We start from the raw sequence: 17,500 nt of genomic DNA, 5'->3' as shown, positions 1-17,500 counted from the left end.
CAAACTCCCCCGTTGCCAAACTCCCCCGTTGCCAAACTCCCCCGTTGCCAAACTCCCCCGTTGCCAAACTCCCCCGTTGCCAAACTCTGTGAAATAGAAAGAGATGGGGATGAGGATAAGTTTAGTGTGACTCAAGATCAAAACACAGGAATCACATTCTATCGGCTTAAACACCTAAACGGCAATCTCAGACAGGATGTTGACAGCAAATCTCAGACAGGATGTTGACAGCAAATCTCAGACAGGATGTTGACAGCAAATCCCAGACAGGATGTTGACAGCAAATCCCAGACAGGAAGTTGACAGCAAATCCCAGACAGGATGTTGACAGCAAATCCCAGCCAGGAAGTTGACAGCAAATCCCAGCCAGGAAGTTGACAGCAAATCCCAGACAGGATGTTGACAGCAAATCCCAGACAGGAAGTTGACAGCAAATCCCAGCCAGGAAGTTGACAGCAAATCCCAGCCAGGAAGTTGACAGCAAATCCCAGACAGGATGTTGACAGCAAATCCCAGCCAGGAAGTTGACAGCAAATCCCAGCCAGGAAGTTGACAGCAAATCCCAGACAGGATGTTGACAGCAAATCCCAGACAGGATGTTGACAGCAAATCCCAGACAGGATGTTGACAGCAAATCCCAGCCAGGATGTTGACAGCAAATCCCAGACAGGATGTTGACAGCAAATCCCAGACAGGATGTTGACAGCAAATCCCAGCCAGGATGTTGACAGCAAATCCCAGACAGGATGTTGACAGCAAATCCCAGACAGGAAGTTGACAGCAAATCCCAGACAGGATGTTGACAGCAAATCCCAGACAGGATGTTGACAGCAAATCCCAGACAGGAAGTTGACAGCAAATCCCAGACAGGATGTTGACAGCAAATCCCAGACAGGATGTTGACAGCAAATCCCAGACAGGATGTTGACAGCAAATCCCAGACAGGAAAATCCCAGACAGGAAGTTGACAGCAAATCCCAGACAGGATGTTGACAGCCAATCCCAGACAGGATGTTGACAGCAAATCCCAGACAGGATGTTGACAGCCAATCCCAGACAGGATGTTGACAGCTAATCCCAGACAGGATGTTGACATCAAGGTTCCTCTCTCTCCCCAGATGGAACACTCTCAGAAGTATGGGAAGATCTTTAAATCTCGTTTCGGCCCCCAGCTGGTTGTGTCTATCGCAGGGCGGGATCTGGTTGCCGAGGTGCTAAGGACGGAGGGTGTGGCCCCGCAGAGAGGCAACATGGAGTCCTGGAAGGAGTACCGCGACCTGAGGGGCCGATCTACCGGACTTATCTCAGCGTGAGTCTGACCTCTGAACTACGACCTGTGACATCACGGGACGCAAAATGTTATACCCCCTTTTTGAAAGGAGGAAAATCTAGAAATGATTGACACGGAGAAGTAGTATCGACTTCAGTTAGTTCTAATGAATATTTTTCTGTAAAATCATCAACGATGTACATAGGAACAAAAGAAACGAGATGTTTGACAAGTGAAGAATGCGTTTCTCAGAGTTCGTACATATTGTTCCGTAAAACCAGTCATGTCATGTTTCCATTTCAATGTATTCTTATTTGTTACTTTAAAAAAAAAACTTGACAAAAGCTCTGAGGAAGGTCGTGAGTCCGACACGTAAAGCTCTGAGGAAGGTCGTGAGGTCGACACGTAAAGCTCTGAGGAAGACCGTGAGGTCGATACGTAAAGCTCTGAGGAAGACCGTGAGGTCGATACGTAAAGCTCTGAGGAAGGCCGTGAGGTCGACACGTAAAGCTCTGAGGAAGGTCGTGAGGTCGATACGTAAAGCTCTGAGGAAGGTCGTGAGGTCGATACGTAAAGCTCTGAGGAAGGTCAACACGTAAAGCTCTGAGGAAGGCCGACACGTAAAGCTCTGAGGAAAATCTTGAGGTCGATACGTAAAGCTCTGAGGAAGGTCGATACGTAAAGCTCTGAGGAAGGTCGACACGTAAAGCTCTGAGGAAGACCGTGAGGTCGACACGTAAAGCTCTGAGGAAGGTCGTGAGGTCGACACGTAAAGCTCTGAGGAAGGTCGTGAGGTCGACACGTAAAGCTCTGAGGAAGACTGTGAGGTCGACACGTAAAGCTCTGAGGAAGACCGTGAGGTCGACACGTAAAGCTCTGAGGAAGACCGTGAGGTCGACACGTAAAGCTCGGAGGAAGGTCGACACGTAAAGCTCTGAGGAAGGTCGTGAGGTCGACATGTAAAGCTCTGAGGAAGATTGTGAGGTCGACACGCAAAGCTCTGAGGAAGGTCGTGAGGTCGACACGTAAAGCTCTGAGGAAGGTCGACACGTAAAGCTCTGAGGAAGGTCGTGAGGTCAACACGTAAAGCTCTGAGGAAGGTCGTGAGGTCGACATGTAAAGCTCTGAGGAAGGTCGTGAGGTCGACACGTAAAGCTCTGAGGAAGGTCGTGAGGTCGACACGTAAAGCTCTGAGGAAGGTCGACACGTAAAGCTCAGAGGAAGGTCGTGAGGTCGATACGTAAAGCTCTGAGGAAGGTCGTGAGGTCGATACGTAAAGCTCTGAGGAAGGCCGTGAGGTCGATACGTAAAGCTCTGAGGAAGGTTAAAGGAATAGTTAAATAGTTAAATAGAGGTCAAATAAATATCCCTCGTGATTGCGGGAATCTTCCCAACCGGGATTTCTGTGACAACCTTTTAGTTAGATGTCTCTGACCACCTTCTCTCCCTTTCATCTCTGTGACAACCTTTTAGTTAGTTGTCTCTGACCACCTTCTCTCCCTTTCATCTCTGTAGGGAGGGCGAGGACTGGTTGAAGATGCGTAGCATCCTCCGTCAGCTGATCATGAGACCGAAGGACGTGGCTCAGTTCTCTGACGATGTGAATGCTGTGGTGGAGGACCTGGTGAAGAGAGTGGATACGCTGAGGAGCCAGCAGTCAGACGGACTCACTGTACTCAATATTAACGATCTGTTTTTCAAATACGCAATGGAAGGTGGGTACCAGGAGGGTGGGTTCAGGGAGGATGGGTAGTGGGTACAGGGAGGGTGGGTAGTGGGTACAGGGAGGATGGGTAGTGGGTACAGGGAGGATGGGTAGTGGGTACAGGGAGGATGGGTAGTGGGTACCAGGAGGATGGGTAGTGGGTACCAGGAGGATGGGTAGTGGGTACAGGGAGGATGGGTAGTGGGTACAGGGAGGATGGGTACAGGGAGGATGGGTAGTGGGTACAGGGAGGATGGGTACAGGGAGGATGGGTAGTGGGTACCAGGAGGGTGGGTAGTGGGTACAGGGAGGATGGGTAGTGGGTACAGGGAGGATGGGTAGTGGGTACCAGGAGGGTGGGTAGTGGGTACAGGGAGGATGGGTAGTGGGTACAGGGAGGATGGGTAGTGGGTACAGGAAGGATGGGTAGTGGGTACAGGGAGGATGGGTAGTGGGTACAGGGAGGATGGGTAGTGGGTACAGGGAGGATGGGTAGTGGGAGGATGGGTAGTGGGTGCATGGAGGATGGGTAGTGGGTACAGGGAGGATGGGTAGTGGGTACAGGGAGGATGGGTACAGGGAGGATGGGTACAGGGAGGATGGGTACAAGGAGGATGGGTAGTGGGTACAGGGAGGATGGGTAGTGGGTACCAGGAGGATGGGTAGTGGGTACAGGGAGGATGGGTAGTGGGTACAGGGAGGATGGGTAGTGGGTGCAGGGAGGATGGGTAGTGGGTACAGGGAGGATGGGTAGTGGGTACAGGGAGGATGAGTACAGGGAGGATGGGTAGTGGGTGCAGGGAGGATGGGTAGTGGGTACAGGGAGGATGGGTAGTGGGTACAGGGAGGATGGGTACATGGAGGGTGGGTACAGGGAGGATGGGTACAAGGAGGATAGGTAGTGGGTACAGGGAGGATGGGTAGTGGGTACCAGGAGGATGGGTAGTGGGTACAGGGAGGATGGGTAGTGGGTACAGGGAGGATGGGTAGTGGGTACAGGGAGGATGGGTAGTGGGTGCAGGGAGGATGGGTACAGGGAGGATGGGTAGTGGGTACAGGGAGGATGGGTAGTGGGTACAGGGAGGATGGGTAGTGGGTACAGGGAGGATGGGTAGTGGCTACAGGGGGGATGGGTAGTGGCTACAGGGGGGATGGGTAGTGGGTACAGGGAGGATGGGTAGTGGGTACAGGGAGGATGGGTAGTGGCTACAGGGGGGATGGGTAGTGGCTACTTGGGGGATGGGTAGTGGCTACAGGGGGATGGGTAGTGGCTACAGGGGGATGGGTACAGGGGGGATGGGTAGTGGCTACAGGGGGATGGGTAGTGGCTACAGGGAGGGTGGGTAGTGGCTACAGGGGGGATGGGTAGTGGCTACAGGGAGGGTGGGTAGTGGCTACAGGGGGGATGGGTAGTGGCTACAGGGGGGATGGGTAGTGGCTACAGGGGGATGGGTAGTGGCTACAGGGGGATGGGTAGTGGCTACAGGGGGATGGGTAGTGGCTACAGGGGGATGGGTAGTGGCTACAGGGGGATGGGTAGTGGCTACAGGGAGGGTGGGTAGTGGCTACAGGGGGATGGGTAGTGGCTACAGGGGGATGGGTAGTGGCTACAGGGAGGATGGGTAGTGGCTACAGGGAGGATGGGTACAGGGAGGATGGGTAGTGGCTACAGGGGGGATGGGTAGTGGCTACAGGGAGGATGGGTAGTGGGTACAGGGGGATGGGTACAGGGAGGATGGGTAGTGGCTACAGGGGGGATGGGTAGTGGCTACAGGGAGGATGGGTAGTGGGTACAGGGAGGATGGGTAGTGGCTACAGGGAGGATGGGTAGTGGGTACAGGGGGGATAGGTAGTGGGTACAGGGAGGATGGGTAGTGGCTACAGGGAGGATGGGTAGTGGGTACAGGGAGGATGGGTACAGGGGGGATGGCTACAGGGAGGATGGGTACAGGGGGGATGGGTAGTGGGTACAGGGAGGATGGGTAGTGGCTACAGGGAGGATGGGTAGTGGCTACAGGGAGGATGGGTAGTGGGTACAGGGGGGATGGGTAGTGGGTACAGGGAGGATGGGTAGTGGCTACAGGGAGGATGGGTAGTGGCTACAGGGAGGATGGGTAGTGGGTACAGGGGGGATGGGTAGTGGGTACAGGGAGGATGGGTAGTGGCTACAGGGAGGATGGGTAGTGGGTACAGGGAGGATGGGGGATGGGTAGTGGGTACAGGGAGGATGGCTAGAGGGGGGATGGGTAGTGGCTACAGGGAGGATGGGTAGTGGCTACAGGGGGGATGGGTAGTGGCTACAGGGAGGATGGGTAGTGGCTACAGGGGGGATGGGTAGAGGGTACAGGGGGATGGGTAGTGGCTACAGGGGGGATGGGTAGTGGCTACAGGGGGGATGGGTAGTGGCTACAGGGGGATGGGTAGTGGCTACAGGGGGATGGGTAGTGGCTACAGGGGGATGGGTAGTGGCTACAGGGGGATTGGTAGTGGCTACAGGGGGGATGGGTAGTGGCTACAGGGGGGATGGGTAGTGGGTACAGGGGGATGGGTAGTGGCTACAGGGGGATGGGTAGTGGCTACAGGGAGGATGGGTAGTGGCTACAGGGGGATGGGTAGTGGCTACAGGGGGATGGGTAGTGGCTACAGGGGGATGGGTAGTGGCTACAGGGGGGATGGGTAGTGGCTACAGGGGGGATGGGTAGTGGCTACAGGGAGGATGGGTAGTGGCTACAGGGAGGATGGGTAGTGGGTACAGGGAGGATGGGTAGTGGCTACAGGGAGGGTGGGTAGTGGCTACAGGGAGGGTGGGTAGTGGCTACAGGGGGGATGGGTAGTGGCTACAGGGGGGATGGGTAGTGGCTACAGGGAGGATGGGTAGTGGCTACAGGGAGGATGGGTAGTGGCTACAGGGGGGATGGGTAGTGGCTACAGGGAGGATGGGTAGTGGCTACAGGGAGGATGGGTACAGGGGGGATGGGTACAGGGAGGATGGGTACAGGGAGGATGGGTAGTGGCTACAGGGGGGATGGGTAGTGGCTACAGGGGGGATGGGTACAGGGGGGATGGGTAGTGGCTACAGGGAGGATGGGTAGTGGGTACAGGGAGGATGGCTACAGGGAGGATGGGTAGTGGCTACAGGGGGATGGGTAGTGGGTACAGGGAGGATGGGTAGTGGCTACAGGGGGGATGGGTAGTGGGTACAGGGAGGATGGGTAGTGGGTACAGGGGGGATGGGTAGTGGGTACAGGGGGATGGGTAGTGGCTACAGGGGGGATGGGTAGTGGGTACAGGGGGATGGGTAGTGGGTACAGGGAGGATGGGTACAGGGGGATGGGTACAGGGAGGATGGGTAGTGGCTACAGGGGGATGGGTAGTGGCTACAGGGGGGATGGGTAGTGGGTGCAGGGAGGGTGGGTACAGGGGGGATGGGTAGTGGCTACAGGGGGATGGGTAGTGGCTACAGGGAGGGTGGGTAGTGGGTACAGGGGGGATGGGTAGTGGGTACAGGGGGGATGGGTACAGGGGGGATGGGTAGTGGGTACAGGGAGGATGGCTACAGGGGGGATGGGTAGTGGGTACAGGGGGGATGGGTAGTGGCTACAGGGAGGATGGGTACTAGTCAGTTATCACTCCAGTATATCAGGTTTCATGTAGACTCCTGTATCTGTTTAGACTCTGTGGAGAGTCTGTTATCGAGGGTGCAGAAGTCCTCTACAGGTGTGGCAGACATCATTTCCATTTGTCATACCAGCTAAACTAAAACTAATAAACCCCAACTTTCTTGTGCTCTTTTTTTTCCTTCTATCTTCATGTTAATTAACCTTCCTCCTCCTCTTCTCCCAGGTATGGCAGCCATCTTGTACGAGGACCGTCTGGGCTGCTTGGAGAATGAGATTCCTCAGAAGAGCCAGGACTACATCGCAGCGCTGCACCTGATGTTTAGTTCCTTTAAGATGACCATGTATGCCGGGGCGATCCCCAAGTGGCTCAGAACCGTCGTCCCCAGACCCTGGGAAGAGTTCTGCAGCTCCTGGGACGGACTCTTCAGTTTCAGTACGTTTCGCTGGTGCTGCATTTCCCCTGGTGATTTACCACCCGGTGTCTGACCTTTAGAAGACTGGTGATTTACCACCCGGTGTCTGACCTTTAGAAGACTGGTGATTTACCACCCGGTGTCTGACCTTTAGAAGACTGGTGATTTACCACCCGGTGTCTGACCTTTAGAAGACTGGTGATTTACCACCCGGTGTCTGACCTTTAGAAGACTGGTGATTTACCACCCGGTGTCTGACCTTTAGAAGACTGGTGATTTACCACCCGGTGTCTGACCTTTAGAAGACTGGTGATTTACCACCCGGTGTCTGACCTTTAGAAGCCTCAGACTGGTGATTTACCACCCGGTGTCTGACCTTTAGAAGCCTCAGACTGGTGATTTACCACCCGGTGTCTGACCTTTAGAAGACTGGTGATTTACCACCCGGTGTCTGACCTTTAGAAGCCTCAGACTTGTGATTTACCACCCGGTGTCTGACCTTTAGAAGACTGGTGATTTACCACCTGGTGTCTGACCGTTAAACGCCTCAGACTGGTGATTTACCACCCGGTGTCTGACCTTTAGAAGACTGGTGATTTACCACCCGGTGTCTGACCTTTAGAAGACTGGTGATTTACCACCCGGTGTCTGACCTTTAGAAGACTGGTGATTTACCACCCGGTGTCTGACCTTTAGAAGCCTCAGACTGGTGATTTACCACCCGGTGTCTGACCTTTAGAAGCCTCAGACTGGTGATTTACCACCCGGTGTCTGACCTTTAGAAGCCTCAGACTGGTGATTTACCACCCGGTGTCTGACCTTTAGAAGCCTCAGACTGGTGATTTACCACCCGGTGTCTGACCTTTAGAAGCCTCAGACTTGTGATTTACCACCCGGTGTCTGACCTTTAGAAGCATCAGACTGGTGATTTACCACCCGGTGTCTGACCTTTAGAAGCCTCAGACTGGTGATTTACCACCCGGTGTCTGACCTTTAGAAGCATCAGACTGGTGATTTACCACCCGGTGTCTGACCTTTAGAAGCCTCAGACTGGTGATTTACCACCCGGTGTCTGACCTTTAGAAGCATCAGACTGGTGATTTACCACCCGGTGTCTGACCTTTAAAAGACTGGTGATTTACCACCCGGTGTCTGACCTTTAAAAGACTGGTGATTTACCACCCGGTGTCTGACCTTTAGAAGCCTCAGACTGGTGATTTACCACCCGGTGTCTGACCTTTAGAAGCCTCAGACTGGTGATTTACCACCCGGTGTCTGACCTTTAGAAGCCTCAGACTGGTGATTTACCACCCGGTGTCTTACCTTTAGAAGCCTCAGACTGGTGATTTACCACCCGGTGTCTGACCTTTAGAAGCCTCAGACTGGTGATTTACCACCCGGTGTCTGACCTTTAGAAGGCTCAGACTGGTGATTTACCACCCGGTGTCTGACCTTTAGAAGCCTCAGACTGGTGATTTACCACCCGGTGTCTGACCTTTAGAAGCCTCAGACTGGTGATTTACCACCCGGTGTCTGACCTTTAGAAGACTGGTGATTTACCACCCGGTGTCTGACCTTTAGAAGGCTCAGACTGGTGATTTACCACCCGGTGTCTGACCTTTAGAAGCCTCAGACTGGTGATTTTCCACCCGGTGTCTGACCTTGAGAAGCCTCAGACTGGTGATTTACCACCCGGTGTCTGACCTTTAGAAGCCTAAGACTGGTCTGTCTGCTGAGAGCTCCTTTATTGAGGAGAAATGTCTCACCTCCACTCTTAGAAAAACATCAAATGCTACTTCATCTGTCTCCCAAGGAGAACCCTTTGTAGAACCCTTGTGGGTTCCAGGTAGAACCCTTGTGGGTTCCAGGTAGAACCCTTTTGTGTTCCAGGTAGAACCCTTTCTGGCTTCCAGGTAGAACCCCTTACACAGAGGGTTCTACATGGAACTCAAAATGATTCGACCTGAAACCCAAAAGGATTTTTTACCAGGATCCAAAAGGGTTCTACCTGAAACCCAAAAGGGTTCTACCTGGAACCAAAAGGGTTCTACACGGAACTCAAAATGATTCTACCTGGAACCAAAGGGGTTCTACCTGAAACCCAAAAGGGTTCTACCTGGAACCAAAAGGGTTCTACCTGAAACCCAAAAGGGTTCTACCTGGAACCAAAAGGGTTCTACACGGAACTCAAAATGATTCTACCTGGAACCAAAGGGGTTCTACCTGAAACCCAAAAGGGTTCTACCTGGAACCAAAAGGGTTCTACCTGAAACCCAAAAGGGTTCTACCTGGAACCAAAAGGGTTCTACATGGAACTCAAAATTATTCTACCTGGAACCAAAGGGGTTCTACACGGAACTCAAAATGATTCTACCTGGAACCAAAGGGGTTCTACACGGAACTCCAAATTATTCTACCTGGAACCAAAAGGGTTCTACACAGAACTCAAAATGATTCTACCTGGAACCAAAAGGGTTCTACCTGAAACCCAAAATGATTTTTTACCAGGATCCATAAAGGGTTATCCTACAGGGTCAGATGAAGAACCCTTTTCAAACCCTGTAAGAGGGTCTGATAAATGACTCACTTGTGAATGCATGCATGTAACCCAATACTGTTGTTCTGGACTAGAGATGAATATGTTACCATAACCCTCTCCCCTTCCCCCCAGGCCAGATCCATGTAGATAAGCGTCTGGGGGAGATCCAGGATCTGGTGTCCCGAGGAGAGACGGTGAAGGGGGGGCTGTTAACTCACATGCTGGTGACCCGAGAGATGAACCTGGAGGAGATCTACGCTAACATGACTGAGATGTTACTGGCTGGGGTGGACACGGTGAGCAGTAGAGGAGATGTTACTGGGGTGGGGTGGACACGGTGAGCAGTAGAGGAGATGTTACTGGGGTGGACATGGTGAGCAGTAGAGGAGATGTTACTGGGGTGGACACGGTGAGCAGTAGAGGAGATGTTACTGGGGTGGACACGGTGAGCAGTAGAGGAGATGTTACTGGGGTGGGGTGGACACGGTGAGCAGTAGAGGAGATGTTACTGGGGTGGGGTGGACACGGTGAGCAGTAGAGGAGATGTTACTGGGGTGGACACGGTGAGCAGTAGAGGAGATGTTACTGGGGTGGGGTGGACACGGTGAGCAGTAGAGGAGATGTTACTGGGGTGGACACGGTGAGCAGTAGAGGAGATGTTACTGGGGTGGGGTGGACACGGTGAGCAGTAGGGGAGATGTTACTGGGGTGGGGTGGACACGGTGAGCAGTAGAGGAGATGTTACTGGGGTGGGGGGTGGACACGGTGAGCAGTAGAGGAGATGTTACTGGGGTGGACACGGTGAGCAGTAGAGGAGATGTTACTGGGGTGGACACGGTGAGCAGTAGAGGAGATGTTACTGGGGTGGGGTGGACACGGTGAGCAGTAGAGGAGATGTTACTGGGGTGGGGTGGACACGGTGAGCAGTAGAGGAGATGTTACTGGGGTGGGGTGGACACGGTGAGCAGTAGGGGAGATGTTACTGGTTTGGGGTGGACACGGTGAGCAGTAGAGGAGATGTTACTGGGGTGGGGTGGACACGGTGAGCAGTAGAGGAGATGTTACTGGGGTGGACACGGTGAGCAGTAGAGGAGATGTTACTGGGGTGGGGTGGACACGGTGAGCAGTAGAGGAGATGTTACTGGGGTGGACACGGTGAGCAGTAGAGGAGATGTTACTGGGGTGGACACGGTGAGCAGTAGAGGAGATGTTACTGGGGTGGGGTGGACACGGTGAGCAGTAGAGGAGATGTTACTGGGGTGGGGTGGACACGGTGAGCAGTAGAGGAGATGTTACTGGGGTGGACACGGTGAGCAGTAGGGGAGATGTTACTGGGGTGGGGTGGACACGGTGAGCAGTAGGGGAGATGTTACTGGAGTGGACATGGTGAGCAGTAGGGGAGATGTTACTGGGGTGGGGTGGACACGGTGAGCAGTAGGGGAGATGTTACTGGGGTGGAGTGGACACGGTGAGCAGTAGAGGAGATGTTACTGGTTTGGGGTGGACACGGTGAGCAGTAGGGGAGATGTTACTGGGCTGGGGTGGACACGGTGAGCAGTAGGGGAGATGTTACTGGGGTGGAGTGGACACGGTGAGCAGTAGAGGAGATGTTACTGGTTTGGGGTGGACACGGTGAGCAGTAGGGGAGATGTTACTGGGGTGGAGTGGACACGGTGAGCAGTAGAGGAGATGTTACTGGTTTGGGGTGGACACGGTGAGCAGTAGGGGAGATGTTACTGGGGTGGAGTGGACACGGTGAGCAGTAGGGGAGATGTTACTGGGGTGGACACGGTGAGCAGTAGAGGAGATGTTACTGGGGTGGGGTGGACACGGTGAGCAGTAGAGGAGATGTTACTGGGGTGGGGTGGACACGGTGAGCAGTAGAGGAGATGTTACTGGGGTGGACACGGTGAGCAGTAGAGGAGATGTTACTGGGGTGGGGTGGACACGGTGAGCAGTAGGGGAGATGTTACTGGGGTGGACACGGTGAGCAGTAGAGGAGATGTTACTGGGGTGGGGTGGACACGGTGAGCAGTAGAGGAGATGTTACTGGGGTGGACACGGTGAGCAGTAGAGGAGATGTTACTGGGGTGGGGTGGACACGGTGAGCAGTAGAGGAGATGTTACTGGGGTGGACACGGTGAGCAGTAGAGGAGATGTTACTGGGGTGGACACGGTGAGCAGTAGAGGAGATGTTACTGGGGTGGACACGGTGAGCAGTAGGGGAGATGTTACTGGGGTGGACACGGTGAGCAGTAGAGGAGATGTTACTGGGGTGGGGTGGACACGGTGAGCAGTAGAGGAGATGTTACTGGAGTGGACACGGTGAGCAGTAGGGGAGATGTTACTGGGGTGGACACGGTGAGCAGTAGAGGAGATGTTACTGGGGTGGACACGGTGAGCAGTAGAGGAGATGTTACTGGGGTGGACACGGTGAGCAGTAGAGGAGATGTTACTGGGGTGGACACGGTGAGCAGTAGAGGAGATGTTACTGGGGTGGGGTGGACACGGTGAGCAGTAGAGGAGATGTTACTGGGGTGGGGTGGACACGGTGAGCAGTAGAGGAGATGTTACTGGGGTGGGGTGGACACGGTGAGCAGTAGAGGAGATGTTACTGGGCTGGACACGGTGAGCAGTAGAGGAGATGTTACTGGGGTGGACACGGTGAGCAGTAGAGGAGATGTTACTGGGGTGGGGTGGACACGGTGAGCAGTAGAGGAGATGTTACTGGGGTGGGGTGGACACGGTGAGCAGTAGAGGAGATGTTACTGGGGTGGGGTGGACACGGTGAGCAGTAGAGGAGATGTTACTGGGGTGGGGTGGACACGGTGAGCAGTAGGGGAGATGTTACTGGGGTGGGGTGGACACGGTGAGCAGTAGAGGAGATGTTACTGGGGTGGGGTGGACACGGTGAGCAGTAGAGGAGATGTTACTGGGGTGGGGTGGACACGGTGAGCAGTAGAGGAGATGTTACTGGGGTGGGGTGGACACGGTGAGCAGTAGAGGAGATGTTACTGGGGTGGACACGGTGAGCAGTAGAGGAGATGTTACTGGGGTGGACACGGTGAGCAGTAGAGGAGATGTTACTGGGGTGGGGTGGACACGGTGAGCAGTAGAGGAGATGTTACTGGGGTGGGGTGGACACGGTGAGCAGTAGAGGAGATGTTACTGGGGTGGGGTGGACACGGTGAGCAGTAGAGGAGATGTTACTGGGGTGGACACGGTGAGCAGTAGAGGAGATGTTACTGGGGTGGGGTGGACACGGTGAGCAGTAGAGGAGATGTTACTGGGGTGGACACGGTGAGCAGTAGAGGAGATGTTACTGGGGTGGACACGGTGAGCAGTAGAGGAGATGTTACTGGGGTGGGGTGGACACGGTGAGCAGTAGAGGAGATGTTACTGGGGTGGACACGGTGAGCAGTAGGGGAGATGTTACTGGGGTGGACACGGTGAGCAGTAGAGGAGATGTTACTGGGGTGGGGTGGACACGGTGAGCAGTAGAGGAGATGTTACTGGGGTGGACACGGTGAGCAGTAGAGGAGATGTTACTGGGGTGGGGTGGACACGGTGAGCAGTAGAGGAGATGTTACTGGGGTGGACACGGTGAGCAGTAGGAGAGGGTTAACCAAGCTTCAACGTTTCTCTCCCTCCTGTTTTGTCCCCCCCCATTCTGTTGGTGGGAGCCTCTCAGGGGGTGTTTAGTCTTGGTTCCCACCAGACATCTCCGTGTGTGTGTGAACTGTGTGTATAGCAGAGACTGCCAGGGTGTGTGTTGTGGGGTGTCAGATTAATGTGACGTGTCAATGAGAGGTGGCCTGGGGGGGGGGTCACATCTTGGCAGGAGGGTTGGGTTTGCAGACTCCCTCTGTCTAGCCTCTACTCAGCTCCTCCTAGCTGTAACAGTGTGTTATGCTCTGGGAGGTGGAGGAGGGTTGGGTTTGCAGACTGCCTCTGTCTAGCCTCTACTCAGCTCCTCCTAGCTGTAACAGTGTGTTATGCTCTGGGAGGTGGAGGAGGGTTGGGTTTGCAGACTGCCTCTGTCTAGCCTCTACTCAGCTCCTCCTAGCTGTAACAGTGTGTTATGCTCTGGGAGGTGGAGGAGGGTTGGGTTTGCAGACTGCCTCTGTCTAGCCTCTACTCAGCTCCTCCTAGCTGTAACAGTGTGTTATGCTCTGGGAGGTGGAGGAGGGTTGGGTTTGCAGACTGCCTCTGTCTAGCCTCTACTCAGCTCCTCCTAGCTGTAACAGTGTGTTATGCTCTGGGAGGTGGAGGAGGGTTGGGTTTGCAGACTGCCTCTGTCTAGCCTCTACTCAGCTCCTCCTAGCTGTAACAGTGTGTTATGCTCTGGGAGGTGGAGGAGGGTTGGGTTTGCAGACTGCCTCTGTCTAGCCTCTACTCAGCTCCTCCTAGCTGTAACAGTGTGTTATGCTCTGGGAGGTGGAGGAGGGTTGGGTTTGCAGACTCCCTCTGTCTAGCCTCTACTCAGCTCCTCCTAGCTGTAACAGTGTGTTATGCTCTGGGAGGTGGAGGAGGGTTGGGTTTGCAGACTCCCTCTGTCTAGCCTCTACTCAGCTCCTCCTAGCTGTAACAGTGTGTTATGCTCTGGGAGGTGGAGGAGGGTTGGGTTTGCAGACTCCCTCTGTCTAGCCTCTACTCAGCTCCTCCTAGCTGTAACAGTGTGTTATGCTCTGGGAGGTGGAGGAGGGTTGGGTTTGCAGACTGCCTCTGTCTAGCCTCTACTCAGCTCCTCCTAGCTGTAACAGTGTGTTATGCTCTGGGAGGTGGAGGAGGGTTGGGTTTGCAGACTCCCTCTGTCTAGCCTCTACTCAGCTCCTCCTAGCTGTAACAGTGTGTTATGCTCTGGGAGGTGGAGGAGGGTTGGGTTTGCAGACTCCCTCTGTCTAGCCTCTACTCAGCTCCTCCTAGCTGTAACAGTGTGTTATGCTCTGGGAGGTGGAGGAGGGTTGGGTTTGCAGACTCCCTCTGTCTAGCCTCTACTCAGCTCCTCCTAGCTGTAACAGTGTGTTATGCTCTGGGAGGTGGAGGAGGGTTTAAGCCCTGCAGGGAGGCTGTCATATGATTCCCCCTGGTTGCCAGGGTGTTGCCAGGGTGTTGCCAGGGTGTTGCCAGGCGGTTGCCAGGGTGTTGCCAGGGTGTTGCCAGGGTGTTGCCAGGCGGTTGCCAGGGTGTTGCCAGGGTGTTGCCAGGGTGTTGCCAGGGTGTTGCCAGGCGGTTGCCAGGGTGTTGCCAGGGTGTTGCCAGGGTGTTGCCAGGGTGTTGCCAGCTGAGGAAACCAAGAGAAGGATCAAGCTTCTGATCTTCCGTCCCTCCTTCTGTCTGTGTGTCCTCGCTGCGACGCTGACCTCAGGATGAACCCTGCTAGGCGTTTGGAGGGAGGGAGGGAGGGAGGGAGGGGGAGGTAGGGAGGGAGGGAGGGAGGGAGGGGGAGGGAGGGAGGGAGGGAGGGAGGGAGGGGGAGGTAGGGAGGTGGAGAGAGGGAGGGGGAGGGAAAGGGGGAGAGAGAGATGGTTGTGAGAACAAAAGGTCTAGCCCCATTTCATACCTGGTTCTAACATGTGTCCTTTGTCCTGATCTTGTCCCATTTTGTTTTAGACTGGTTTAAATGTTTTTAAAAGTTACATTGTGATCTGATTGCGATCAGATCTCCCTGACCACCTCCGAAGGTAGTCAGATTGTGTCTGGATATCAAGTGTAAACAGATCTGGACGGTCAAACCATTTGAAATCATCGTTATGCCACCTGGTCAAACCATTTGAAATGGCATCAATAATAGACTCAAAATTAAATGTATTCGTATAATTTGCATACAGCGAGGAACCAGGATATCTGGTCACCGTGGAGACACGGTGGACAACATACAGGGAGGGACCAGGATATCTGGTCACCATGGAGACACGGTGGACAACATACAGGGGGGAACCAGGATATCTGGTCACCATGGAGACACGGTGGACAACATACAGGGAGGGACCAGGATATCTGGTCGCCATGGAGACATGGTGGACAACATACAGGGAGGAACCAGGATATCTGGTCACCATGGAGACACGGTGGACAACATACAGCGAGGAACCAGGATATCTGGTCACCGTGGAGACATGGTGGACAACATACAGGAAGGAACCAGGATATCTGGTCACCATGGAGACACGGTGGACAACATACAGGGAGGGACCAGGATATCTGGTCACCATGGAGACACGGTGGACAACATACAGCGAGGAACCAGGATATCTGGTCACCATGGAGACACGGTGGACAACATACAGGGAGGAACCAGTATATCTGGTCACCATGGAGACATGGTGGACAACATACAGGAAGGAACCAGGATATCTGGTCACCATGGAGACACAGTGGACAACATACAGGGAGGAACCAGGATATCCGGTCACCATGGAGACACGGTGGACAACATACAGGGAGGGAGCAGGATATCTGGTCACCATGGAGACACGGTGGACAACATACAGGGAGGAACCAGGATATCTGGTCACCATGGAGACATGGTGGACAACATACAGGAAGGAACCAGGATATCTGGTCACCATGGAGACATGGTGGACAACATACAGGGAGGTGCCAGGATATCTGGTCACCATGGAGACACGGTGGACAACATACAGGGAGGGACCAGGATATCTGGTCACCATGGAGACACGGCGGACAACATTCAGGGAGGGACCATGATATCTGGTCACCATGGAGACATGGTGGACAACATACAGGAAGGAACCAGGATATCTGGTCACCATGGAGACACGGTGGACAACATACAGGGAGGAACCAGGATATCCGGTCACCATGGAGACACGGTGGACAACATACAGGGAGGTACCAGGATATCTGGTCACCATGGAGACACGGTGGACAACATACAGGGAGGAACCAGGATATCCGGTCACCATGGAGACACGGTGGACGGAGAGGAGACTCGTTTTAATACCGTGTGTAGATACAACGGCTACGATGTGGGCACAATCAGATTGTGGATAAATTCAGTACAAGGAATGCATGTTAGCACCAGGTATAAACGAGGGGTGTGTGTGTGTGTGTGTGTGTGTGTGTGTGTGTGTGTGTGTGTGTGTGTGTGTACCTATAACAGCAGCAGTAGTCCCTCCAGGACAGCCGACAGTGTGTGTGTGTGTACCTATAACAGCAGCAGTAGTCCCTCCAGGACAGCCGACAGTAGACTGTGTGTGTGTGTAAAAGGGATAGAAAGAGAGAACTAAAGCAAGGTCTCTGTGACATAAGAACCGCTGTGTGGGAGGGAGGGAGGGAGGGAGGGAGGGTTAGGAGAACAAAAGCAAGGTCTGTCTGTGTGACATAAGAACCGCTGTGTGGGAGGGAGGGAGGGAGGGAGATGACTACAAAGTGAGGGAGGGAGGGAGGGAGTGAGATGACTACAAAGGGAAGGAGAGGGGGATGGAGGGATTTCAATAAAGGAACGAGGAAATGGAGAACTGAGATTAGAGGTAACTTGGAGAGGAGACGAGGAAACAGGGACAGTTGAATAGTTATAGGAGACATTAGGAGACATTAGGAGACAACACACGGTGTGTTTGAGACGGAGAAACAGGGACAGTTGAATAGTTTTAGGAGACATTAGGAGACATTAGGAGACATTAGGAGACAACACACGGTGTGTTTGAGATGGAGAAACAGTTGAATAGTTTTAGGAAACATTAGGAGACATTAGGAGACAACACATGGTGTGTTTGAGACGGAGAAACAGTTGAATAGTTTTAGGAGACATTAGGAGACAACGCACAGTGTGTTTGAGACGGAGAAACAGTTGAATAGTTATAGGAGACATGAGGAGACATTAGGAGGCATTAGGAGACATTAGGAGACATTAGGAGACAACACACGGTGTGTTTGAGACGGAGAAACAGTTGAATAGTTATAGGAGACATTAGGAGACATTAGGAG

General features: G+C 53.7%; 1 protein-coding gene across 2 annotated transcripts in view; it reads left to right on the top strand.

The window, feature by feature from the left end:
- LOC135543105 (cytochrome P450 27C1-like) overlaps nt 1-17,500 on the top strand; it is a 62,928-nt gene that overhangs the window by 23,896 nt on the left and 21,532 nt on the right. For both annotated transcript variants that reach the window (XM_064970180.1, XM_064970179.1), the window contains exons 2-5: nt 1,119-1,309; nt 2,786-2,985; nt 6,819-7,028; nt 9,680-9,843. In XM_064970180.1, coding sequence (XP_064826252.1) covers nt 1,119-1,309; nt 2,786-2,985; nt 6,819-7,028; nt 9,680-9,843 — 765 coding nt within the window. The remainder of the gene's footprint in view (nt 1-1,118; nt 1,310-2,785; nt 2,986-6,818; nt 7,029-9,679; nt 9,844-17,500) is intronic.

Source organism: Oncorhynchus masou, chromosome 7 (genome assembly GCF_036934945.1).
Source record: "Oncorhynchus masou masou isolate Uvic2021 chromosome 7, UVic_Omas_1.1, whole genome shotgun sequence".
NCBI classification, from domain to species: domain Eukaryota; kingdom Metazoa; phylum Chordata; class Actinopteri; order Salmoniformes; family Salmonidae; genus Oncorhynchus; species Oncorhynchus masou.
Note: the sequence above shows the minus strand (reverse complement) of the source record. Positions and strands in the feature narration are given on the sequence as shown.